At 36.3% G+C, this 26,302-nt stretch overlaps 1 protein-coding gene across 3 annotated transcripts in view; it reads right to left on the bottom strand.

The window, feature by feature from the left end:
* Positions 1–26,302, bottom strand: part of TMTC2 (transmembrane O-mannosyltransferase targeting cadherins 2) — a 240,302-nt gene that overhangs the window by 11,874 nt on the left and 202,126 nt on the right. For 2 of the 3 annotated variants that reach the window (XM_068999817.1, XM_068999829.1), the window contains 2 exons: positions 18,816–18,930; positions 11,717–11,780 (listed from right to left, as the gene is read on the bottom strand). In XM_068999817.1, coding sequence (XP_068855918.1) covers positions 11,717–11,780; positions 18,816–18,930 — 179 coding nt within the window. Of the gene's footprint in view, positions 1–9,983; positions 10,067–11,716; positions 11,781–18,815; positions 18,931–26,302 lie in introns of those variants that run through there. The other variant, XM_068999822.1, reaches the window with a different exon arrangement.

Below are 26,302 nucleotides of genomic sequence, written 5' to 3'. Positions count from 1 at the left end.
TAACTTGCAGGTGTTCCCTATACAGTATTTAGCAATTAAATGCACAGTACATATTAAAATTATTAACTTCCACAGTAAGTGCACGGATTTCATTTTTATTCTTATAGCTTAAAGATTTCAGGGCTGCAGTTTTAGTCTTTTGATCACTAATAGTAAGACAACTGGACACTAATTGCTCACTAGGCTTTTACAAGGTTGTGAGTTCTGAAAAAATAAAATTACTTGCAGCTAGGGTAGCCTTATTTACCACACCTGAATAGTGACATGTGTTTACAGTAATTAATATCAATAACAGCAAGACATGTTCAGTGGTAATGTACACATTCTACTCTGAAAGACTGCACTTGATGCAGCATATGCTGACAAATGCTGTTTATCAAACAGAAGTTTTCTGAATTTGTCAAACTAAGGTTTTAAGAAATGGACACAGGAAGCAACAATTTGAATAATATTTTTCTTTTTTAAAAGAGTTTAATTCATTATTTCTGAAGGCACAAGAGGACAATTAATATTTTTAGGACTAGCACTAAGAAATCAAAGTTCAATTCCTGCCTCTGGACTTCAATGTTAGAAATTATTCAGTGAAAACAGATGCTTGCTCCAAACTGGATCAGAAAAAGCATTCTATGGCTGGAGCAAAGTATAACCCAGAGCCAGTAGAATTGCTATGTAATTCTGTAGTTGATGGCTCAGGTTATTTTGCCTCAATTTTCACTACACATATCACTCATTCTATATGAACACCACAGGATCCCACAGAAACTTAACTTTGGATTCTACCACCAAACTCTCTGTTCAAGACCATTTTTCCACCCAAACCAAGAAATTTGTCTCCTGTGAAATTTCCATGATCTCTGTTCAGAGAGAATTTTCTTCCTCTATTGTGGGTAAAACATTATATTTGTGAACTAATTAGCAAAAAACTCTTATCAATGCAGCTATCTGAACAGAATTTTCCAAAAAGAATTAATAAAGGATCATGTATTGATCTTTCAAAAATTACAGAAAATGTCTAATAACTTTACGTGTATTTAAATGCAGTCAGAATATGAAAAAATGAAGTAGAACTACTGCGTTGCAATAAAACTCCACCAAATAACTCCACCATAAATATATTAATCTTTCGCCCCCACAGAATCTAAGAGACATACAGCAAATCTTCCTATGGAATTCAATCTAGAGGTTTTATTGTGGATTTTATTTACTGTTGCTGTTTTATTGCAAAAAGTTTATACTTTCTTTCATGCTGTAATTGTTTGCAATGAGCTTGAGGCAACCAGATGTTGAGGCAACTGGCACTGTTACAAACCCTAATGTCAGGTTAAAGTTATTTATTGTTAAGGAAGACAATCCCTACTGGAACACCTGAAGAATTAGTAAAACTCCCTCATCTTAGTAATAAAGCTGTTCATTGTACACATTACATTTCAATAGGGTAGGTACACTGGAATGCACATTTGCTCTCCAGTAAAACTAACCGTGGTAAACACAATCATGTGAATGCAAAATGAAGCATCAATCACAACCAATAAACAGTGGGGTTCAGACAGTCTCAAAAAGGGACTGTTCTTTGGGGGAAACAAGCAGCCATCCATCCCCTCCCCACTGCATCTCTTATTTGCAGGCATCTGATCTCTAGCCTAACTTTCCAAGGCAAAAATACATTCAAACTGATACTGAAGTTACTCTAAAAAATAAATTTCAAGCAAATTAATTCATACAGACACCTGCCACCCATTCCCTTCCTAGCAGTCTGCAAACGTACAGTTCTTCTCAGATCTCACACCAAAACCAGCCTCGGTACAGGGCATTTCTCCTCTATACACAAAATTACATTAAACCCAAAGGTGTGGGTGGGGGAGAACACCAGTTGCAGCAAAAAAAAAATCTAATAGGATATGCCAATACACAACTAAAAATCATCCCTAGAATGAGAAATACATCAGAACTACAGATCAGCAAGAAAATTAGGAAGTTATTTATTGCAAAACATCCTAATGAGAATGTACAGTTGTTGGGTTTATTTAATGGGCATTAAACCCACTTTCTTATGAGTTCTAATTGCACAACAAATGCATTGTATTGTTTCTAGAATCAGCACTAGAACACTCTATTAGAAACAATCTTGCTGGATTCTTTTTTAATTGAGTTCAAACAGATGGTTTAATCTCCGAAATGCTAATCTACTGGTGTGAGTTCTCTATCTCATGGCACTTTATTCCTGATTGACATCAAGGGCTACATTTACCAGGCAAAGGCAATCTTGCTCTCTCCAGGAAGTGATGCAGGCAGCACAGTATCCCCTGCCATATTACAATCAGACTTACTGTAAATCACAATCTAGTGCATAAATCTATCCATGATGCGTCATCTTTGATTCCACAATTTCAGCAGAGAGACTACATCTTTACAAACTACTACCTCTCATCATCTCAAAGCATAATGATTCATTTTATTTAATTCAGTAGTACAAATCTAGACTATCAGCTTCTTATTAATTAGTTCCAAAAACCTTTTTGAATTATTCAATAAATGAACATCACAGGTTTTTTTCTGAACATTTGCAGGTTTTTTTCATTCTTGAAGAGTAAGCACAGGGAAAAAACAATCTCTGTCTACAAAGATGTGGATGAAAAACACTAAAATGCTAGATGAAACAAATCTGCACTCCAAGAGACAGGCCCAGCTGACTTCACATCTTGTTCTTCCTCAAGCAATTTTGATGCTGGTCTGAACATATCTATACATGAGATAAAGACTTCAGATTCACATAATGAAAAAATATATGTATAAAAAAGTGAAATTTCATTCAAGGTAACTGAGGTGCAGTCCTACAACATTTCTATATCAAGATCTTGACAATTAAATAGCTCAAGTATTATTTGGTATGAGAATGCCTTCACTTTGGAGAACTTATGAGCTTTCCATGGAGAATTACATCATCCAATGGTATTGGAAGAACAAGGGTAGGTGCATGGAGAGAAAACAGAATCTATAAATTAATACTTCCCTGATTAACTTCTTGAGAAACATACTAAACCAATAATAATATGTATCATTTTTGTGAAAACACTGTCTTTTTTTTTTGGAAATTTAGTCACATAACATTTGGACCCTGGGGGCAACGGAGCCAACAATGGAAAATGGGTGCATAAACCAAAATAACCTGGGGTACTTTTGTTTCTTTTGTGAAGAAAAGACTCTATTAGCATCTCCAAGCAGCACAAGGGCTTGCCATCAGACATACTGAAAACCTGGTATGACCTACGTGCTAAGTGAATAGCGAATGAATTATCAGAGAGTTTCTTTCTCCCAAATTACACATTTAGCACAAAATTACTGTTTCAGCAGTTCTTGGAAAGAGTAATTGATTATTTAATGAAGTTCTAAGGGTTAAATAAATTAGACAAGAGGAGTTAGTCTATAGGTGCCTATTTCCACCATTTGTTTTCCCATTAAGTAAAAGCATGTCTGTACATTTTATTGTTCATGAATGACTTGGAAAAAACATTATGTCAATAATTAGCTGTAGAAGGACTAATATTTATGGGAAATTTGTAAACATTTTCATAGCTAAAAATGAAATGAAAAACACTCTGAATTACCATGACAATGAGTTTCTGGCTTACTTTTACCAAGTGTTTTTATGCAGCTTACTGCTTGGAAAACTTTAAGCTAAGGAGAGCTCATAAGCTGCTTGCATAATTTCACTTGAAATCAGAATCTACAGAGTCCAATTTATCTCTCATATGCAGGAGAAACAGAAGCAACTCTAAACAAGTCAATGGTGGTACTGCAATGCAATATCTGTATAAGCAGAAGAAATTCAAATGTATTTTCATTTCAGTCATTTAGAACTTGCACAGACAAAATAGTTCTGTATTGATTAGAATATCAATGTACAACAAATTATTCTAGATGGGAAATAAATAGCAACTTAAAGGCATTTTAATTCAATTTCAAAGCTCACAAATTACACTGAGCAAGCCAATTGATCCCAGACATTTGCATGTTTAACTGCTTGTGTAATCAGGAGAGTACAAATCAACTCCCCATAACCTCTCATGAAATTGAAGATGAGAACTGTAATGACATGATTTCCAGCTTGCTCCTCCGCATCTTACACGAAGATGGATCACAATATTGAGAACTAGATTTAAGTATTCCATAATTGCCCAAAAGCACATTCGATCTTTGCTTTTACAGAGCTGCTACAATGCAGGAGAAAACACATGTAGGATTTTCTGGGATAAGGCAATAAATATTTTCATGTATTTCCCAAAGGAAATTCAGTGTTTTCCACAGCTAAGTAAATCGGTTTTCAAATTATATAACTCATCCTGATATTGTACTTCAATATTACAGGTAAATATCCCCATTCCAATAGCCTGTATTCTTTCTTTGGCCCCTGATGGAGATCACAGAGATGAAAAACACTATATGAGGCTTTTTGGTTTTTCTGCTGTATTTTTTTAAGGTGGGAGACACTAATATCTGCTGAAGTAGGAATACTTTAGGATTCAGAGCAACAGCCTGTACAGAAGCCTGTCTTGAAGCTGACAATTGTGCACAAAAAAAACCCCAAATGTGTCTTAAAAATATTTCAAAGGGCCGTGAACAAATATAATTGCAAATATAGAAAGAAATTGTTTTGTTCGAAAGAATAAACACTGTTTTCCCCCAATAGTGGGATGTAAATAATAGATCTGCCTTGGACTAAGCTTCAGACAAGAAGGACCTGAATGGGGTGAAGCAAAACAACAAAAGAAAATTGAGTTGGGGACTAATTATAGTTTTAAAAGCTCAGGAGGAGCAGAGATACTTTGTGCATGGATAAACTCCTTGCATGGGGAAGTATTGCTATTTCTGTGCAAACACTGAAGAGTCTCTCTACCTAAAATGAAAGGAAGCTTGCCTTCATTTAATATTCATTTTCTTGAATTTTTCCATTCTGCACAACCTTTAGGCTAGGTCACCCTTGTGCTATGCAGACTGAAAAATGTCACAGCTATTCTGATATCAAATCTCAGAGTCATTTTTTATGTTTCAACAGGGAAAATCTAACCAATTTACAGTAACCAAGAAAGGGCTCTCTTAACCTTTTAAGATCAGAGAGTGATGCCCTCTTTTCCATAAGGGTGTTCCACTATGTCCTCTCCCAGTGGAGCTGATCCATGCCTAAGCATCCCACCCCTGTATCTCTCTGAAGTCAAGCTATCAAAAACATGTCATCTGGAAATATAGTTCACATCAGTCATGCCTATTCTTTTTATTAGGATGCCACAGTACTTGTTTTAGTCCCTCAAAGTCCTGCATTCCCTATAATAATTGGTTCAGTCTTCAGCCGGAAGAGAGGAAGAATTGGATCCTGGGAAGTTTTCTTTTTCCTCACACCTTCAACAGGAGCAAAGAAAGGAGGCATTTTCAGGAGGCCAAGAGCATTGCTGGGCTGGAAGGAATCCACAGCTATTCATCTTATTGAGGCAGAAAGTTTGGCACACACTGAGGAAGCCTTAACCAATGCAAGGCTTAGCAGCAGCTGGTGCTAGCAGTAGGAAGATGTGCAGCCCTGACACAGGGCAGGAGAAGCTGGGAGCGTCTCAGAGGGCACACGGGCAGTCAACAGAAGCTCCTTCTGTTCCACAAGGCCCACTTTTCAACTTTCAGTATAGGCAAACAACTGAACAGATCAATCTGCTGGATGCTAACTACTTAAAAATACAGCTTTGTGGTCATGCCATAGCACCAGTAGATAGAGATAAAATACTACCATGTGTTCATTATTTTGAACAAAGAAGTAAACAGGCAAAACAACACTTTAAAACAAGGATTTGCAGCTGGAAATTGTGATGCTTCACTGGCAATAATACATAGTGTTAAAACCATATATGTACTGTTTCTCTAAGGAAATAATGTCAGCTTTATCTGTACTATGCTCCAGAAATCAGGAGTATGGATGGCAAGGCACTTAAATTGCATTTGGATAACAGGCACTAGGTAGACCTGCTCAAAAGAGCTGCAGGAGCAACAGATACATTACTGGTGAGGAATCTGCTATATCTCTGGAGCAGGGTGACAATGACACTGATTGGATCCAGTGTAGCCAGTTCTTTGGTCAGCTGGGGGTCAGCTGCAGACAATGCAAGAATTGCTGTTAACCCATCCATTACTCCCATCAGCAGCAGATTTAACATAGCAGAAGTACAGAAAATTCTCCCTGGCAGTAACAGGACATGTCCTTAACAAAGCTGGCAAAATGCATTAGTTTTTTTCCTCACAATTACTCCAAACCCGGTAAAGCTACAAGAGGCAATTACTGAATTTTCATGAGAAAACCAAATAGGAAAATTTGACACAGAAATATTGAAGGAAAACATATATAATAAAGCAGATCTTGATTACAGATGTTTCAAGACAAAAATGTTACATTCATTTTTTTGAAGATGTATGTACTATTGGAAGTATTTCTTTTTAGAAGTCCTGCCATGAATAAACCCCATGCATTATGAACACTTTCCCTAAGAAGGCAGTGAAAGCCTGTTATCTCTAAGGTGCCTATGAAATTACAGTCAATTATGTAGAAATCACCAGCATTCTTCTTTCACCAGTTAGACAGCCTGAGGTAGAGCTTATTGCAAGCTTGGAGCCCTTGGCATGAAATCTGCACTCCAGAATTGGGAAAAAAAAATTCACTTGTAGAAACTGCTTTTTAATATGATATTGTGTTAACTGATTACATAAGCCCTTCAATTCAAAAAATGGTTTAGTCCCCCACATCATGATTAAACCATCTAGTGGAAATTGTATTTATTTTGCTTATAGGTACATTTCTCCTTTCCCCCTCACTCTGTGTGTGTGTCTTTATGTATGTTGTTACAGTAAGACATTTAATCAAGCCCTTTTGAAGTGGTAGAGTGGAAACAGCTGTATCTGACAATGTGCTGATGACATGGGGCTTAAAGCTGTCATGAGCTCCAGATTGCAAGCAGCACTAATATGTGGTTGGGATGGTAGTGACTTGCAGGTCACGGCACCTCCTTGAGGAATGCTCCTAAGCCAATCAGCTCAAGGTGGTGGCTCAAAGTCTTAAGGCTCTGGTGAGCTCTCTTTCATTTAATACTCTTGAGGTCACACTTCAAAGTGCCCTTTCTTCTCAAAAGCCATTGGCCATATGTGGGGGTTCTAGAGCAGCTTTTTAAAGACTGGCTGCTTCAGGCTCAGACTTAAAAAATTAGAAACGCAGCTCTATTACACAAATGATATCTTAGAAGCTGAGCAAAGGCCGAAGCTTAAGTCGGTATCTCACATTCTTGTAAAGAATGACAATTTAAAGAGAGTTCCCGGATCACTGATTTTTCCACAACAAAGCAAGCTTAAAGCTCACATTTTAGAGTGCCTAACAACTTGTTAAAACAATTTCCTGGTTTGTGAGGATTACAATATGTAGGGCACCCAGAAATCATCTCTGAATACAGCTTTTCTTCAGCAATACTCACACTCAGAATAATTACTGTATAAATGAAACTTACGTTTCATTTCTTCGTGCAACTGAATTTGTTAAAATTAGACTAATGTGATTAATGTACACTCAAGCCAGCATTGCTAAAGCAAACACATATGTGTTTCTCACTGAGAAGGCTCTACAATGATTTTGTTTTGATTTGATCATTGTACAACACACAATGCAGTAACGTATTTTCTGGAAAGCATTCATAAAGACGAAGGGGCTAGGGAGGCTAATCTCTGTAAGTTACCTAAAGAGTTCAAGGAAGAAAAGACAGTCCTGTAAGAAATAATTAATTGCAAATAAAAGGTTTGTTTTCTGAACTGCTTCCTGGATTCCTCTCTACCCCTTGGCTGTCCAGGGGAAGTTGACTCTCTGAAACCTAAAATAGACATAACCTTGAGAATGCTTGCTTCTTCAGTAAAGACAAATTGTTCCCATCTTAAAAGCAGCAGTGTGTTCTACAGAAAATACTGCTATTCTGAAATTTGTCTGGAAATTACTTTCATGGAGGATAAAACCAACCTACTGCAAATAAGGCCAATTGTCAACATTATTAAGAGAACAGCTAGGTCTGTATCTCCAACAATAATACAGCCAGGCTTGTTTTTAATTTGCACCCAAGCTCCTTTTCAGCTGGTGCAGCTATTGTACCAAAGTGTCTTAATTCTTTTACCATCTGCAGACAGAATGTGTATCCAAAAGCAAAGATGGCATTCCAGATGTGGATATACACTTTAACGCACCTTTGCTGGATTCAGTCATTCCTTTACTGAGTATAGTTTTCTTGGAAATACTTTATTCATTGTAATAAGGCTTGTCACAAAAAAAAAAATTGTATTCTCAGACCTCTCAGAATCAGTTCAGCGATGAATGAATCACCCCCAATATAGCAAAAATAAAATCTTTTAATGTTTGCTTTCTTAAAAACAATAGGCTGCAAGTTTCAGAGAAGTTACATTTTCTGTAACCAAGTACTGTGTTTCTGGCAATGTTTTTAGCCGTCTTAGTCACAACCTTTGTAAAAATGGATTAGTTGAATGAGAATGTGACTCAGACATGCAGGCATATTGGTTGCTCTCTCTTGTTCTCCCATTCTGAGACACTGAAATAAAAGGGCTTGTCTAGGAGACAAATGCAAGAGTGGAGACCGTTGTCTGGAAAAAGCACTAAAATAGCCAATTAAGTATCTCTGAAAGTAGTAACTCAGATGGCCATTTAAACTGGACATGGATGTAGAAAAGCTCAGCAGAGCAGTTTCTGGATCCAAAGGGCTTATACATTAGGCAGCAGATGAGGAACTGTGCATACAGTACTGCTTCAATACAAAAGCAACAGGAATGGTTGAGAAACCAAAGAAAGGGACGCAAAAGGAAAACGAAGAGAGAATGCTGAGAACAAAACTGTGTCATGATAGCTAAATGAGCATAAAAAATTCACTAACAATCAGTAAAAGATTGAGTTTACAGTATTACTAAAATCTCTTATTGCTCTTAAGGACTGTATCTTATAGTAGCAATATTAGAGATATACAATATGTTATATTAGTAAAGACATGGATGCAAGAGAGTGGAAATCCGAGTTTTGTTTCAGGCTGTGCTAGCTGAAAATCTCTCAGGACCTAGGCATTGGTCTAATTCTAAAGAATAACTGATAATTTAATTGTCTTGGAACAGTGAAAGAAGGAACTTGATAACAATGAAATGGATCTTCAGCTTGGGATCTGGCCAAGTGACTGGGGAACCAAAGGAAAAAAGTCATATTGAAAAAAAGCAGAGAGCCAGTTTACTTGGGATACTGCTCCCTAATTCACTCATGTCGAACAGTACTGTTTAAAGCACCAGAAGAAGGAAGATTCTTGTTAAACAGAAACTTTCAGCACCTAATTATACTAGTAACAAGGCTGATCCACTGCACAGAATGAGACTTCAATGCTGTCACAATATTCTCACTGAGAGGCAATCTGGGGACAGACCTCTTAGCAGCTAAACAGGTGCACACAAATATACATATAGATATGTGTATACATACATGGAATGGTAGGAATCTGTATATTACATCACATGAATACATCTAGTATTTTGAATTTTCTGTCAAGAAATGTTTCTAGACCATTAAAGATGAATACAAAAAATAAAACAAAAATCCTTCAAGCACTTATTCTGCCTAAGGATATCAGTTAGACTCACATAATTTTGCTGATCCTTCATAGTCGTAAGACAGTGAGAAGATACACAGGCCATATACAAAACAACAAAATCAACTGTGGGCATTTTCAGGCTGTGAGGATGGTTCCTACACAGCTCTGGACTGGATCACTGCAGTCTCTAAGACAATACCTGGACACACTCTAAGCAGCTGGTTCAGTCAGCACTAGAGAATAGTTCTGGGCACATTTAATTTATCGGTACAGATGGAGCCATGAAGTACACAGTTCTTCACTAATTCGCATTCCATGCTCCTTTGGAAAGATTGGGAGCTTCTGTCTTACCATGTATGCATTAAACTGCTTACTACCAAGTAAGCCATCCTCAAGTGAATTCTTTTCCTCCCAGTCTGAAACTATTACAGTAAATTTGAGAGTTAATAACAGTAAGAAAGATATGTTTGACTACTTCTGGTTTTGTTTACATTTTTGAGAAATACCCCTATAAAGTCATCAGACAGTTGATAATGGCTGTGAAAATGGATACGATATTCCCACTCTTAACCAATAAAATAGTCTTAAAAACCATAGGCACACCATGCTGAGCTACAAAATTAAACTATCATCTTGAATATAAAAGTGAAATTATCTTTTGAAGAAAGCTGAACACCAGTACCTATTGGATTTTTACTTACAAAAATCAAAGTTAGAAAAAAAATTCTAGAACAAATTGTTTTGATAATCTTATCCTTCAAAAAGGATACTTTGGTCATAATATGTAAAGCTTGTCATCAATAATGAGAAATACCCATTGCTATGAGCTTGCTGTCAGTCACTCCAAAGCTCTCTGAGAAATCTCACACATATAACCATATTTATATAGGGTTATACACAATAAACTTATTTCTGAGTTTCTGAGAAGCATTTTGAGCATACAATGAACCACAGAAAAGAAGAATTGTACCAATTTGCAGACAGCTGAGAGAATCCTTTCAACATTAAGGCATCCTCTCAGAAAAAAAATGAGGCAAAAAAGTCTTGCATCTAAAAGCATTGTGAATCACAAAGTCTTTATTGTTATTTCACAAACTATGAAGCAATGAATTAAGTAGTTTTTTGAGAGTTTTTAAGAGACAGTGTGAAAGTCTGTAATTTCATATGAATACGCCATTATGGGTTTTTTGATTATATTTTGTTAGCTTGTTTTGAGTCTTAGCTGGTGTTGCTTTTGATTCTTAGCTCTGAAAACTCTTTTAAGCCTTTTTTTTTAATTTGGATTTTTCCTTTTTGTTTACTGCATTTGCTGACTTGTATCCTCAAATTTGGCACTACAGAATTCTGTGACAGAAATTTTCCTAGATTTATTGCATAGACAAAATGTTATGTATTTAAAATAAATTCTGCCCCATTTAAATTCATGATTTTTTCCCCACAATGTGACAGCAATTGAAAAGAAATATAATATTAAGGAAAAAATGGTAACTAAAAAATATTTTATTTCTTTAATTCCTGATGCAATGAAAATTGGACATGAGCTTCCCTTTTTAAAAAGCATCTGTCACTTACTCCTACATCTATCTGCTCAATGAATAAGTATTTCTTTGCCAATATACAACTACATCAGAGATAAGTATCTTTAAGTTTGCTGAACAATGTTTGCCAGAAGTTCATGACAGATGAAAATGCATAAATGTATTGTTAAAAATGCCTTTAACAGTAGCTCACAGGATAGCCTTTCATTCTCTTTTACTAGTGAAAAGAGATGGAATAGGAAAAGCTTTCCAAACTTAACACATTTAAACAGATAAATAAATCTAAATCTAGAAGTCTTTTCCGAGTATGTTACCAAAGTAAGACTTATGGCTAGATCACTTCACTGAGGCAATTTGAAAGTGCAGTGATTGGTTTGACAAATGAACAGCTTCATCTGACTACCCAATAATTAACCATTAAAAGAACATATATAACACAGGCTGAGAGATCAAATGCTCCAGCAAGACACAAAGGGTTCAGTACGTAGCACGTTCATCAACTTAAGTAACGGATATCATTAAGAAGGTACTTACATTAGGTCTTAATCCTGCTGCCATTTCATAGTACTTCTCAGCCTCTTCATTAAGACTGGCTTGTCTATCAGGATGGAAAAGAACAACACAGTTACACCTCATTTTCCTCAGGTTAAAATGAAACCATACCTACAGTAGCTAAAAACTAAACACTGCAACTACTCCCTGCTGTTTAAAGATATTACCCTAACAAATGTACAAAACATGTAAACCTAGAAGTTTTCTTATAGTTAAGAATGTCCATTAATACAGCTCCATTTTCTTTTTAGTTCTGAAATTATATTAGTACATAATGGAAAGAAACACTGAAGGCTGAACACAGAAGAAAACATGGCTCATTTTTTTTAATCAGACATACTTTAAATTCTGAAACTGTACAATATGTACAATACAATAATGTAGTTTCTCACTTTGTGCCTTCCTAAACCACTATAATTCCAGTAAAAAAAAAAAGGAAAATAGTAGGGAGCATAAAGATTTCTGAAAACTAGGTTTCTGTGATTGAGGGAATTCGTTCAGAAAGGAGTTCTGATTTCAACATTCACTCACATCATTCTGAGAAGGGATTTAAACGTAGATCTCATATCCCAAGAGAGTAAGATGAGTTTCTGGGTACCTGAAGCAACATCATCTTAACACTTTTTCTTCTCCTTACTACTATTGTCAGCATCTACATGGTCCTAGTAGTTGAGGTTTTATTTCTTCTCCTGAGTTTCTAGTTTAATGTCTTCAAACAAAAATACAGTATGTTGCCAAAGAAATCAAAACATGTTTTTGTCTCAACAGGCCCTTTTTATCTCTTCTCTCAAATTCCTCTCTTCTCCTTTTGTGTCCACCTTCTTAATTTCCCCTAACTGTTCATTTTGGCTACTGGTCCAGTGAATATCAGTTGATCACATACATGTCAAGAGAAAGGTGGTAAATCTGTAAGAATAGCCAAGTAGGACTCTCAGGTGGGCTACTTATCTTCTACTAAAGTTATTTGCTATTTTCCTATGAAGAGTTAAATCCTTTCATAGGAGAGTTAGGACAAGAGATCTTCAGCATATTTGTGTTTGTTATGTGATTACAGATGCATTCCTGTGATACAAAATAGAAACATTAGAAAACAAGGATAGGACTGTGTAGGGTTGGCTATTTGATTTCTTTTTTCCTTTTTTTCTGCTTTTGTGAACAGTTACTAGTTCAAAAAGTATCAATCAACTGCGCCCTTGTATCTGGAGATTTTACCTTGTTCATTACATGAGCCTTTACATGCTTTGTAATCAAATTGTGTTCTAATTTTGTTTCTGTCCACCCAGATTTTAAACATTAGCCACATAATACACAATAGGCAATTAATCCCAATCACCACATTTTGACAGCTATTGGTCTTGGGAGGAGAAAGGGAGAAAAAATAATCCCTTTGAAGTTTCTCACATAATTCCTGTGCAAGCTGAAACCACTTCATGACTAACAATTTGCTAAATAGAACCTGGTTTATACCTGTTAACTGTTTTAAATTACTTTGCACATGTATCATTGACTCAGTGGTTGCAGTGGTTAGAAATGATTGAATGTCTAAAAATATAAATTCAACCTGCTTCTGAATCACTCCTGCTGGGCATCAGTAGCACTTGAAATGATTGCAAAAAAAAGTAATCTCATACTTAGGAATTTCAGTATTTACAGCAAGGCACTATAAAATGAAACATGTTACAGAGTTGGGGTTTTTTTCCTGTTTGCACAAAACTGTCAGGATACAACTCACTTCTGAAAGTGGTGAAATAGCATACAATAAACAAGGTGCCTTACCCAGGAGGCAAATACAAATGGTACACTTCACCTCCAAGAAGAGTTGCTGGCATGTGAGTGTGGAACACATTAAAATCCTGTCCTCCTTTTAGGCCAGTGGAAATACATGGATCTCTTTCCTGCCACGTGTACATCTTGAAACATGGATCATTCATTGCTAAGTTGAAATCAGTTTGAATATATAGTTCTCCATTAAAAACAGTTTACAGAAATGAATGCACAACACAGTAACCTGATCAGGAAAATGCCACTTCAATTTTTGAGGCATTCCCCAACAGTTCCTTTAGTTAAGATGCTGCAGAATTCTGGTTCCCATTTTCACTGCAAATCTAAGCTAGAAATTAATTATGTTAAGCCCTGAAACAGCTTTCCCTTGAGAAAAATTAAAGGCACAGAGGTAGGAAATTGCAGTAACCCTATGCCACTGAGCAGTAAAGAGCTCTGGATCAACGTCAAATAATGGAATGACACTATTAAAAGTAACATAAGTCACATTAGAGTAAAATATTAGAAAAAATGTTGATAATAAAACAGAGAGGAAGGAAAGGGAGCAAAGAGAGGTTCAGAAGAGAGTCTTTTTCATAGTTATGAGCTATATTTTAACCTCTATCCTAAATCTTTTCATGAGGACTGACCTTGAAAACACATCTGATTTTCCCCACTAAAAACTAGCACCCAATCTCATTTTAAGGGAAAAAATGTTTCCACTTTTTATTCTCTCATATCTCTTAACCCAAGCTTCCAGACCAACCAATTCCCCATATTTAGTTCCAGCTGACTGACAGTGACACCTAATAAATGTGCTTGACAACACATCACTCTTAGATTCTCCTGACACCCAGCTATAATCATTTTGCATTAATTTTGAATTTTTACATTGCTACTGGAAAAAATACTGTTTTAAGAGAAAAACACCACCAATGCTGACTGGTTTTGATACATGTGAGTGGGAAAGGGTTAGTTTTAACCTGCCTGCAGCTTGGTACAAGGCTTCAGACTGTTGATTTTTACAGTAAAATCATGGATGTCAGCACACCTACAAAAAATTTTCCTCAGTGATTCCTATTTTAAAATGCTGAATGTTGATACTTGGCATTATTAATGGACCTTTTTGTGTAACAACAGAATTATAATCAGGTTTTATAATTAGCTGCTCTGTTGCAATGAACCCTTCATTCACATTTTTCTGTTTTAAAAAATTATATAGACTATATGTTTTGTCATACATACCTATATATTTAAGCACATAGATAATAATTAAAGAATGAATATAATCTGTTCAGACAATAACACAGGGTTAAGTTGTGCCTATGATACTGTATCAGCAATTACACTCCATGTTTGGTCAGTGTATTCTGGAGAGCCAAAATACTCTTACAGAAAATCACTGAAAAATGAAGACCATGTCATGTAGTACTGCTCTAATTTAGACTTCTGTTTTCAAACAGCCAATAAATATGCTATAATTTCATGTCATATGAGATTTTCCCAGAACAACCCTCTTACAAAAGCAAGGAAAAATTAATTATTCCTACAAAATGTGCTTTCAAGCAAATAAATCTTTTTCCCAAATTTATTTTCATGTGGAGACAAGGTGGAGTTCTTTTCCTTTTTCAAATTATTATGGCGATGCCGCCACAGTGCCATCCCTCATTCTAAAAATAATCATTCCCTAGCCCACAGGAAACCTTGCTCATGGCAGTTCACCTGGTCTACAAGAGCAAAGTGAACCTTAGCCCTTGTTAACACATGGTTCAGTCACTACAGCCACCGTGCAACATTGCACACACACTTCACTGCTTTGCTGAGAGACTTCAAACTCCTGTAAGCAAGAGCACTGCAAATACTACAAACGTAAAACACATGACCAGATACCATTTTAAGAACCACCCAAACAGCTGCATGACCCTTGAAGAAAGCTGTCTGGAAAACAAATTTGTTGAGAAAATGAATTTTACAGGCAAGTACGATGCAAGTTAAAAGTTACCAGACTGGTGCAAATAAATTAATTGCATTCATCCCACGTCCCACCCCTCTTACAGATGACTTGAATCATCTTGCATTGCACTAACAGGATGCTACAGAAGTCATTTAGGAAAAAGAATTAATAACTGTAATGTAATTAGGAAAGGGGAGGTCTCTCAATAATGCAAACAGAACTAAGTCATTAATTTTTTGACTTCAGATTCAGTCAGAGAGAGGAAATAAGCAATGTGGGAATATCTGAATGGAGGAGCAGAAGTTCTTGTGACTGCTAAACTGAGAACAGGCTATCTACAAATACAGCTACTGCATTTGGACCCAGTTGACAATTCTGTTTCAAGTTTAAGAAAAAGAAAATTAACTTGCAGCACTCCAGTTCAAAATTTTCAGAAGTTGTTAATTTTTATTTAGGTTGCATTTTAATTTTTTTCTCAGCAAGTAAGGGGATTAAAAAAAAAAAGGAAATATTTTAGCACTAGGCTAGAAAAATAAATTGCATTTCAAGAGAATGGTGTGTTTATTTGCTATCCAAAACAGCTGTAAACCAAGAAATGTCTTCATATTTCTGAGTCTTGTGACAATCCTTAGGCTAATGGTGGAAACAGTAGTAAGAGAGGAGAGAAAGATGAATCTTTCCTAATTCAAAAACACGTCACTGTGTAAAATACTTGGTCTAAAAAAGAAAACATCAGAATCTATACAAAAATCTAAGCTGCTGTTATTATCTTGCAGCCATTTTGGAAACCTTGCATCATCCACATTAATATCAATTTCTGTCTCTTATTCCACAACACATCTTTAAAATTTATCCCATGTCCCTCACAAGAGCAATTTCATTTTCATGCTCTGTGAACTTCTATAATGCATTTTCTATCTCACAGCTGTGCAGTTCATTCAAAATTCTTACTCACTCACCAGTCAGTTTTTACAGCTCTCTAGGGTACCTAAAGAGCAGTTGGTCACCTACTTGAAACTATGTCAGCCTTTCATTTATGACTGCCTTTAGCATTCAGTTTCTAGCTGTGTCACTCTGTGCCAGTTGGAGTACTCCCTTCTTTCCATCCTCCTTTGTGTCTAGGTAACTGTTTTCCTCTTGGAATCACCTCAGCTCTCTATTGTTCTAAAGATCCTAAAAATCATCTGCTTCTGAAGAGCCAGACTCATGCTGGATTTGTAGCTGCTCTGTTACAATGAATGAATATGCACTGCCCTTGTCCAACAAGTATTTTGGAAGCAATATATTTGAATCAATTGCTAAGTAAAGAAGTGAACAAGGACAGACAACAGAATCATAACCTTTTAGCAAAAATCATTCAGATGCTAACACATGGGGTTTTAAGCAAATACTTGTCAGCACTGAATTCAGCTTTGCCACCCTGAATCTTGCTAAATCCTTCAGATCACTTTAGACCCTCAGAAAATATTAGGAAGACATTATGATCTTCCACAAAGAGAGACAAGTATTAGGTAAAAAAATTAGATCAACTGGGTATCCCAAAAGAGCACAAGGGATTCTAGCTAAACTAAAGCAGGCCCCTATTTTTTTTTTTAAGTGTTTCAGTTTGGTGCATTTTCTTTGTTTTTGAAGGTTTTGGCTTTTCACTTACAGTAGAAATCGAGACTGCAGCTTAGAATCACTGAGCTCATTGCTTGTCAAGGCCTCCCAAAAACAGTACACTCCCAACCAGATCAAGTAGGGTAACCAAGGCTGATGTAGAGCACAGCAGCATAGCTGTTACTTTCAAAGTGAAAAATACTCATATCCAGATGTAAATACATGTGCCTCAAAGACCTAGAATGCTACACTCAGTGCTCACAGAGAAAGCAGGAGATTTATTAAACCTATTTTCAAAATACTGTTGATCTACACCACCCCATTTTAAAATACACACAATCCTACCACTAAACTATCTTCTACAACACACTCACTAAAATCAGAAATCTGACCCTTCTATACCTTTCTAAATTCAGCTGTCATGACTAACTTGCTATGCTTCTGTCTGTGAATTTGTAATGTTTCAAATTACTGAATTCTATCTTGAGAGATACCATTCACAAAATAATCATGGAAGGGGGAAGGGGGAAGGGGGAAGGGGGAAGGGGGAAGGGGGAAGGGGGAAGGGGGAAGGGGGAAGGGGGAAGGGGGAAGGGGGAAGGGGGAAGGGGGAAGGGGGAAGGGGGAAGGGGGAAGGGGGAGGATCTTTAAAATAGCCCATATGCCTCTGTCAAGTTAAACTATTGTTTACCAATAAGCCATTTGTCTTGGTTTTCTTTCTAATCTACAATCAGTAAGAGTTATTTTTAAAAAGGTGTTTTGGGGCTTATTTCAAAATCATGGTACAGAAACCATAATTCTGAAACACAGGTCACTTGCCTGAAGCTCATTCTACCTTCTCTTTTATACTATTTTCTTTTTCTTTCATTTCTTATTTAATATGCTAAAAGTATAAAGCAGCCTAGTAAGATATCTTCATCAGAGAAATTATCTCAAGAACTGTTTTGTGCTAATGAAGTTTATTCTTTAATTTCCTATTCATGCCTTTTCTATGCTTAGATACCATCTAAATGAAATCAAGTATCCTTAGATCTGTTAAGCGGACAATAGACAATAATTAGATAGTTATCCTAGAAATAAACATGGAGGATACCTATTACAGTAATGTGAGTTTAATGATAATGCTAAACTCACAGACAGAAGCTTAATGTTACTGAATAACCAGGTCTGACAGCTTTAAAAGCTAAAATGGAAGTTGAAAGTTTTACTGTATTCAGATAGAAAGAATTAAATATAAGACTACATTTTAAATCACAGATTCTGAGAATATCACTAATTGCTCCTATGAGTCTCAAAGTCATTATCAGCCCGGGAATATTTAGATTTCTAATTATCATAGTGTTCCATACTGATACTACCAGAAATCTTCAATATTCTATATTTACATCCAGATGAGAAATATGGTCTCCTCTTTTCAGTTGCTATGCACACTAAAATTTTAAAAATCAGGTGAAAGGAAATCCTGCAGAAGGTTCTTCACAAAAGAAAGACTTGTTCTCATGTGCAAGCAAAATAATTACCTGCTTGTGAACAACAGAAGTTTTGAAGGTAGGAAATTATGATATAATAAATAGAATTTAAGAAATGCAAAGTGCTAAATGATGCAACAATTTCATTCCACTTCTTTGTATCTTATTAGCAATAATATTGAATTATTCAAAAGAGTTGCTGAGCTTTAAAAAGAATCCTGCATAAGCAAAGGCTATAAAGACTTTTTTCCTCCAAAAGAAGAGGAAAATCAAGTGAGGCAAATGTAAAAGCACTAACCTGAGCATATGGGCTGCATTGAAAACAACATCAAATTCCGTATTATCAAGTTCAGCTGCTTTCTTTGCCATTTCAGCTGCTTCTATCAGGCGGGATTCTTCTAGGAGGAACTGACCTGCAACAGAGTGCATGAACATGAGCCCACAGAAAATAACTGATGTAATGGATTTCAGACAATATAGTCAGGAAAAGGAATTACAAAAAAAAAAAGCAACAAACCAACATCTCAGATTCAATGTTTAGTTATTTGTTGATCTGCTCTGTATTTCAATATCTTTAAAACATAGTCAATGCAGAAAAATTGCAATAAATATGACAAGTAATAACAATATTTGTGGAATATATTTCAGAAAAATGAGAAAAACTCAGCCATCAAGAAACAATACTCCCAAACCCCAAGAAGCCTGCCATTTGAGAATTTGCCTTTCTGCCTATACAATGATATTTACTTCCTCAAAACAAATTGAAATAAAATAATATCTACAAATTAAACACATTCCCGTTTTAAAAGTGTATCCCAAAATCATATAAAATGATAAGCTTTTGTATACATACATGATAACATATTTTTTCAGCCTTAGAATTCTAAGCTGTATTTGCTTTAAAACCATTATACATATATGTATACATTAATGGGCTGGTATTTTATCACGTATTTCAGTAACACTGAAAGAATCACAACAGGTAGCTTTTTACAAGTTTCCTATATGATACTTACCTGTCACGTTAAACAAAAATATAAGATGGCTAAAATCAAGTAACTCAGTTTTCACAAATGAAATTAACATAATCATTAAACTAAATATAAACTGAAAACAAACAATAATTTAGCATTAACCAAGCGTTAACTGAAGTACAGTAGTTCCAAAACAAAACATGTAACATACAGTACAACTCCCTCAAAATGAGTTTTCCTTTGAAGAAGGTGAAAAAAAGAGTTTGGAAGATACTCAAACAACCTTATTTTTGCTTCTTTCAATGCTTTTCATATCTAATTTGTAAAATGTGTCATTTTTTGCAACAACTTTTTAAAGGAATTCATCTTTTATGAACTACATCATAGTCTCTATGCCTACATAACTTTACATTTGGAAAAGCTATCCTAAAGCATAGTGATTATACATTCCAGAATCCCATCCTTCCCTTTTTATCTTACTTTGCAAAGTAGGATCTCTGAACCAAAACTCTGCCATGCCACCACTAACCACAAGCCTCATGAGGAACAACATACCATGAGCAAATGACTTCCTCTCATGGTGAGGGATTTTCTCTTTTTTCTTTCCTCCTTTCCTCATGTATTCCCATTGCTCACATACTTGCTGTGTGCTTATGCAAAAAATCCCCTTAACGAGAGCTAGCAAGGTCTGTACAAGCATTGTGAACCCAGTGATGCTTTGGTACAACAAAGACATTTGCAGAAGGAATAATTTCAATACAAAAAGTGATGAAAGGCAGCTTTCTTAGCTTTTTGTTTTCTCTGTAGATACATTTCAGCTTGGGAGAGTTGGCAGATTATTTACTCAGTCTCCTATATCTTAATTATTGATATCTGCAAAACTTGTAAAAACATTCTGGTGCCTTCTTGCATTCACAGCATAAGGTTTGCTTGCTTTAGTTACATCCACACTCTAATATGAGCCACACTTTGATGCAGTACAATGCTTTGTGCTTATTGTACCCAGAAGCAGATGATTTATAAAAAAAGCCTTCTCACATAGGAAAATAAGTAAAGAAATAAATAAAAAGAGAGAAAAAACATAGGAAGAGAACATGGTTCGAGAACAGTTTGGACCACAAGAAATTAATTTGTCTTCAGAATTATAAATCAGTGGTTGAACTGTTAATGCAAGTCTCTTAATGGAAGTTTCTTCTAAAGGAAAAAAATCTGACAAAACCTGAAAGTTTACCTTTATTTTTTTTTTAAAATCTCTTTTTTTTCTTTTGGATACCACAGGGTATGCCTTATATGCAGCAGGACAAACTCAGATTTGAATCTGAAAATTCTCCAAGGAAATCCAAATAAAATAGTTCATATCTGTTGATTTAGGCTGAATTCCTATTTTCTTTAAAGAGCAATCTTTGAAATAAGCTTGACCAACTAGTATTCCAATTCTCTTCCAATGAATGAAGTGAAACAGTATTCCTAATCTTTAGGTTAATGTTAAAACAAACCAGCCTTAAATTGTTAACATTAAGGTACTTTTGCTAATGAAAGTCCTGGATTAGCAGAGTGAAACACTAGTAAGTAGATGTGCTATTAATACATTCAGCCAGGGGGAAGAAGGAAGATATAAGTAAAAGTTTCAGTTCTTCAGAAAAGCAAATTCTAGGACTGTGCATTACCATACACAAGTCTCTCCCCTACTGGAGGTGTATTAACAGTCGCAATAACTCATGCTGAGTGGGTAAGTAGCAGATGATACATATATGAAACCAATTGTATTATCCTCTATACACAAGCCCTTATAGAGCTCCATTTTAGGGCCAGTTCTCTTCATAAATGACTTGGATGCAGGACTTAAAGGCATACTAAGTAAGTTTGCCAGTGATACTAAACTGGGAGAAGTTTTGGACTCCCCTGAGGGCAAGTGCTGGATTCTGCACCTGCGATGGGGCAACCCTGGATGTACGGAGAGACTGGGGAATGAGATACTGGTAAACAGCACCATGGAAAGGGACCTGGGGGTCCTGGTAGATGGCAAGTTGAACATGAGCCAGTAGTGCCCTGGCACCGCAAGCCAGTTGAGGGAGGTGATTTTCCCACTCTGCAGTGGTTTGGTCTTGCTTTGAATATTGTGTGCAGTTTTGGGCACCACAACATAAGAAATTTATAAAGCTATTAGAGAGCATCCAGAGGAGGGCTGCTGATCAAAGATTTCCTTAATTGCATGGGCTACAAATAAAATTCGCTGCAACTTTCTTAATCTAGTGAAAAAGTCAATTATCTGAGTGTACAGGTATAAAGACAGTTTAATATGGGGAAGAAGCACCCTCCCCTCCCCTCCCCTCCCCTCCCCTCCCCTCCCCTCCCCTCCCCCCCAAACTAAAAGAGCAAACAGCAAAGTGAAGGAAATTTCTCATCACTTCTCACAGGTAGATGGATGCCCAGCCAGTCTCCCAACAAAGAGCCACCTCAGAAGCCAAAAATCTTCGTCTTTCTCTACCCCAGATTTTGTTGCTGAACATGATGTTATATGGACTGTTATATCTATCCCATTGGCCAGCTCAGGTCAGCTGTCCAAGCTGTGTCCCCTCTCAAAAAGACAAAGCCTTAACACTGCTCAAACACTATTCAGCAACAGCCAAAACATTGCTGTGTTATCAAGTCTGGTTTAGTCACAAATTCGAAACAAGGCATCATCCAGGCTGCTATAAAGTTAACACTATCCCAGCCAGACCCAGTACAAGGTGGAAACTTTCAGTCGAAAATTGATTTGCCAAGTTCTCCTGAAAGGCAGACTAGTTTTATTCACACATCTCTATTTAATTTAAAGCACCTAAGTAGAAAAATACCATTTTGAAAAACATTAGCTGCCATTCCTTTTAATCTGATATACCAAATTCATACAAGAATGAACTAGATTGGCAGTTTACTGCTGCACTTTCTTCATTAAAAAACAGACTTCTGAACCTTTCCTGTCAAAGCCATAAAGAGGTTTTCCCAAGAGAAGAGCACAAGCAGGGTGTAATATTGGCAAGGTGTTGAAGGTGGATCAGAAGGTATGATCCACAAGCCTCTGGATCCAGGAACCACTTGTGTGGGTCTAAATTTATATGTAGGATTTTCTTCTCTGACAAGCAGCTGGCAAACCTCATGATTTATGAGATACTGCCCAACATCACAGAGAGCTTACTTATTGCAGGTGCCATGATTCCAGCTCTTGCCAACAATATAAATTATGGTAGCCTGACTGTTTTTTGGAATCACAATAGCTTTTGAGAAAGCAGCCTTCCTGAAGCTCCAAATACCACATTTTCCTACCTAAAGGAAAGCATATTTTTCATTACTCTTCTTCTGAACTGGAAGTGGGAAATCCATAGGTTCAGCTGTGACTTTCAAAAACACTGTTCTTTGCCTGGAATGTACTTTTTTTAATATAATTTTCCAGCTTTCTTGATAGACAGCACAGGGGTGAGTGTAAATGTGTAGTAAAGAGTTTTTAAAGGCCTTTGATAGCCGAAAACTGATTCAATACTTCACAATCCTCTTAGCCACTTTTCCCTAAACTATCTAAGAATCAGAAATAGAATTAAAGCTGCTGAATACTGTACCTGCAGCCTTGTTCAAATTTATTTTCATAAATTTTCATTGCAAACCATCAACAGTGGTTCTGAGTCTATATTCAACCAAAAGTTTTGGGGAAATATATGCAATCTACTGAAAAATAAGATATAAGCATGTATGTAATTTAAGCAAGAACAAAAAAATTCCAGTTCCTAGCAATTGAAAAGAACAGTTTAGTTTAATATTTTTTCAATTAAAAAAAATATTTATCCACAGAAATGAAAGCATACAGCCCTCTATCCTGTATAATTGTCTCTCTAAAATGATCATGAACATTTGTAAAGCATTTGTTAAGACATGCACCACCAACAATTTAAAAGCTATACATCTGAACTGGTAGTTCTGCTGCTTTATTGTAACAAGAAAGGTATTAATTGGTTGGGATACGTCTGTGTGTAAAAATCTTTTATGTTCAGAGCACAAAGGCATTAGTGTGTTCCTCTAGAATGGGCTTAACTATTCCTTGCAGGCACTGTGAGCTTTTATTTTACTAGATAAAACTGCAATTTGCTTCATTTACTAGATAAAAGTGCAATTGCACCAATCTTTTAGTTGAAATGTTCCCTCTTTTACTCACTGGCAACCATACAAAGGTACTTTGTCCCAGAACAGAGTAGATTTCTGAAATAGCTCATCTTGCTGGTATTGCTTTTGAAAAGAACCATCTTAAATGTTCTCAGAATACTGCTGGTTCTGCATTTACTCAGGTTGCAATGACAGATTTGTGTGGTGATATCTTTAGTAATCCAAGCAAAACTACCTTCTGAATAATAATGAAAAAAACGTCCAATGCCATCCTAGTAGGAATTTGATTCGTTTAATATACATTTCTCACAAAGTCTTCTGCTTCTTATCTTCTTCAAAAGAGATTTTTACTTCCACAACACCTAAAGTGGCTCTATCAAGACTCAACTGTAAAGTCTGGTTGTAATAAACGTCACTAGAAGTTCTTTCAGCACATTCAACATTGAGGATTTGAAGCTGAATACATGCTGGTGCTTTCAAAGCATTTCAAGCTTCAACAGAAATCAGAAGAGGGAGCAGATTCTGGCTGACTCAATGCATTATATCTTGTCTTTGATGCAGATGATGTCTTGAGAGCAAAATTACATTCTCAGTGGCATGAGCAGAACCATCACTGAAGTTACTATCAACTTCAGCTCTGCTGTGGCAATGCAGAGCTCAAGAGCTGATGCAACCAGAGATTGCTAAATGGAAAATTTAAACTGCATTTGGTGGAAGAAATGAGGAGAGACCCTGTCTGCAAGTTGATTTCCAAACTATTTCAGGTGATGAATCAATGTTGCAAGATGCAAAGTCAACAGACATGACCTAATGTAACTGTTTCCTTTAGGAGTTTCAAAACAGATTCACTGGCTGTGAAGGAGCAGCTCCCAGAGCAAGGGAATGTTTGCTTAAATATCCTGCTTTTCCAGGCCTGTGTAGACAATTTTTTGCTGAATGTGGAGGATTTGATAGGAGAAACAAAGGCAACTATTCCAGGCAAATAACATATATAGAAATACTAAGTAAGCCAGTGGGTGCTGAAATGTCAATATATGGGCTGGCTTGAAAAAGACTTTTTTTTATTAGCCTTTTTCTTTGTCTGAAACACTTACCTGTTGCAGTTGTGCTAAATATACCACTGGATGTCATCTAGAGCATGATCACAGATAAGAGAGAAAAAATTAACTAGCAAACCTTTGGGACTTGATGACTAAACTTGTGACTACATCTGGATCACCGAAAGCTCTCACCAAAGCAAAAGATTAATGATGAAAACATATACTACAGAGGACCTCATGATTTACAAGTGTTGAGGCGATTCTGGACTCTATATCATCTCCCAGACACCTGGTGATGTATAAGGTTTGGAAATGTGAAATTTGGATGAAAAAGAACTATCCAGTTGCACTTTTGTAGCAGCTTTATGCTATCTCTACAAAAATCCTCACGAGATAGTACTCATAGGTCAAAACATATGACCACTAGCAAAGAAGCCTCCAGCATTGTTCGTGCCACAAAGCCTCCAGCATTGTTCGTGTTCATTTTTCAGTCCCTAGAACACTACATTTTGACAATATGGAAGAAGCACAAGGGCACATTTCTAACCCTGTCTCTGATCTGAAGTATGTATATCACATCTCTTGAGCAGTCCAGTATATTGTGCTGAGGAAGCAGAGCCCACTATGTATTTGAGATGTCAGGATGATTAGATTTAAGGCTAAACCCAAGGGAAGAGCCAGAAGCATGGAAACTCCACAGCATTTCAGGTCAGTGACCTAGCTTGTTTGGAAATACTCCACTGCATTCCACTTTAGTGATTGGTTCTAAAGGGAGTTTGGAAAAAATAGTTATTTTAGTGGTCTGTAATAATCTTCTTTTAATGTGTGATAAAAGTAACCTAGAGAGTCACAAAAAGCACTTAAAATTGGTAGATTGTTCTGAATAGCTCAGCATCTGGTACAATTTTTGTCTTCAGTTTGGAAGTAAGATATACTGTTGGTTAGTAGTAGCTGAAGATTTTCTTAAAGTTATTAGAGAGAGTTCGGGGAGCAGAAAGGTCAGAAGCTTAATGAAGTCTTTCTACAAGGCAGTTACATCTTCCTGTTTCAAGTCTAGGAATCCTGGCTTCTTGGAATTATGTTCATTGATATTGTAGGAGCAGGTATAAGCCATAGACCAAAGTCAGGACCCTGATTTAATGGCACTGTATGTTCAAGACAGAGAGACCCTTTCTTCAAAGAGCACATATGTTCTATGAACATGTATTATTTGAGTATCATAAACTTGTTTCATTGGCAGAAAGGTTCATGAGTTCATACTGGACTTAGTGATGGCCATACTATATCTGGTTCACTTTGACCTCACCTCATCAAGGGATTTAATTTCTCAATGCAAAAAATCACCATGTAGTATCTGGGCTTCCCAATGTAGCAGATCCATGCACTTTTATTTATAATTTGGTATATACTGCATTTAGCTAGCCTATCAGCCAGAAATGGGATAATTCATTCACTGGAATTATGGCTTGTGAAGTTTTATTCATTTCATTGACAAAAGTGAACACTGACCTACCTATGAACTAGGGTGACTTTTCTACCATCAACATAAAACTCTGCTAAAGAGATTAGTAAGATTTCATGAGCAGGTCATGGTTGATGTTTCTCTTTCTTATAAATACAACATTGATACTCTGTTT

This window comes from Aphelocoma coerulescens, chromosome 1A (assembly GCF_041296385.1).
Source record: "Aphelocoma coerulescens isolate FSJ_1873_10779 chromosome 1A, UR_Acoe_1.0, whole genome shotgun sequence".
Lineage (NCBI taxonomy): Eukaryota > Metazoa > Chordata > Aves > Passeriformes > Corvidae > Aphelocoma > Aphelocoma coerulescens.
Note: the sequence above shows the minus strand (reverse complement) of the source record. Positions and strands in the feature narration are given on the sequence as shown.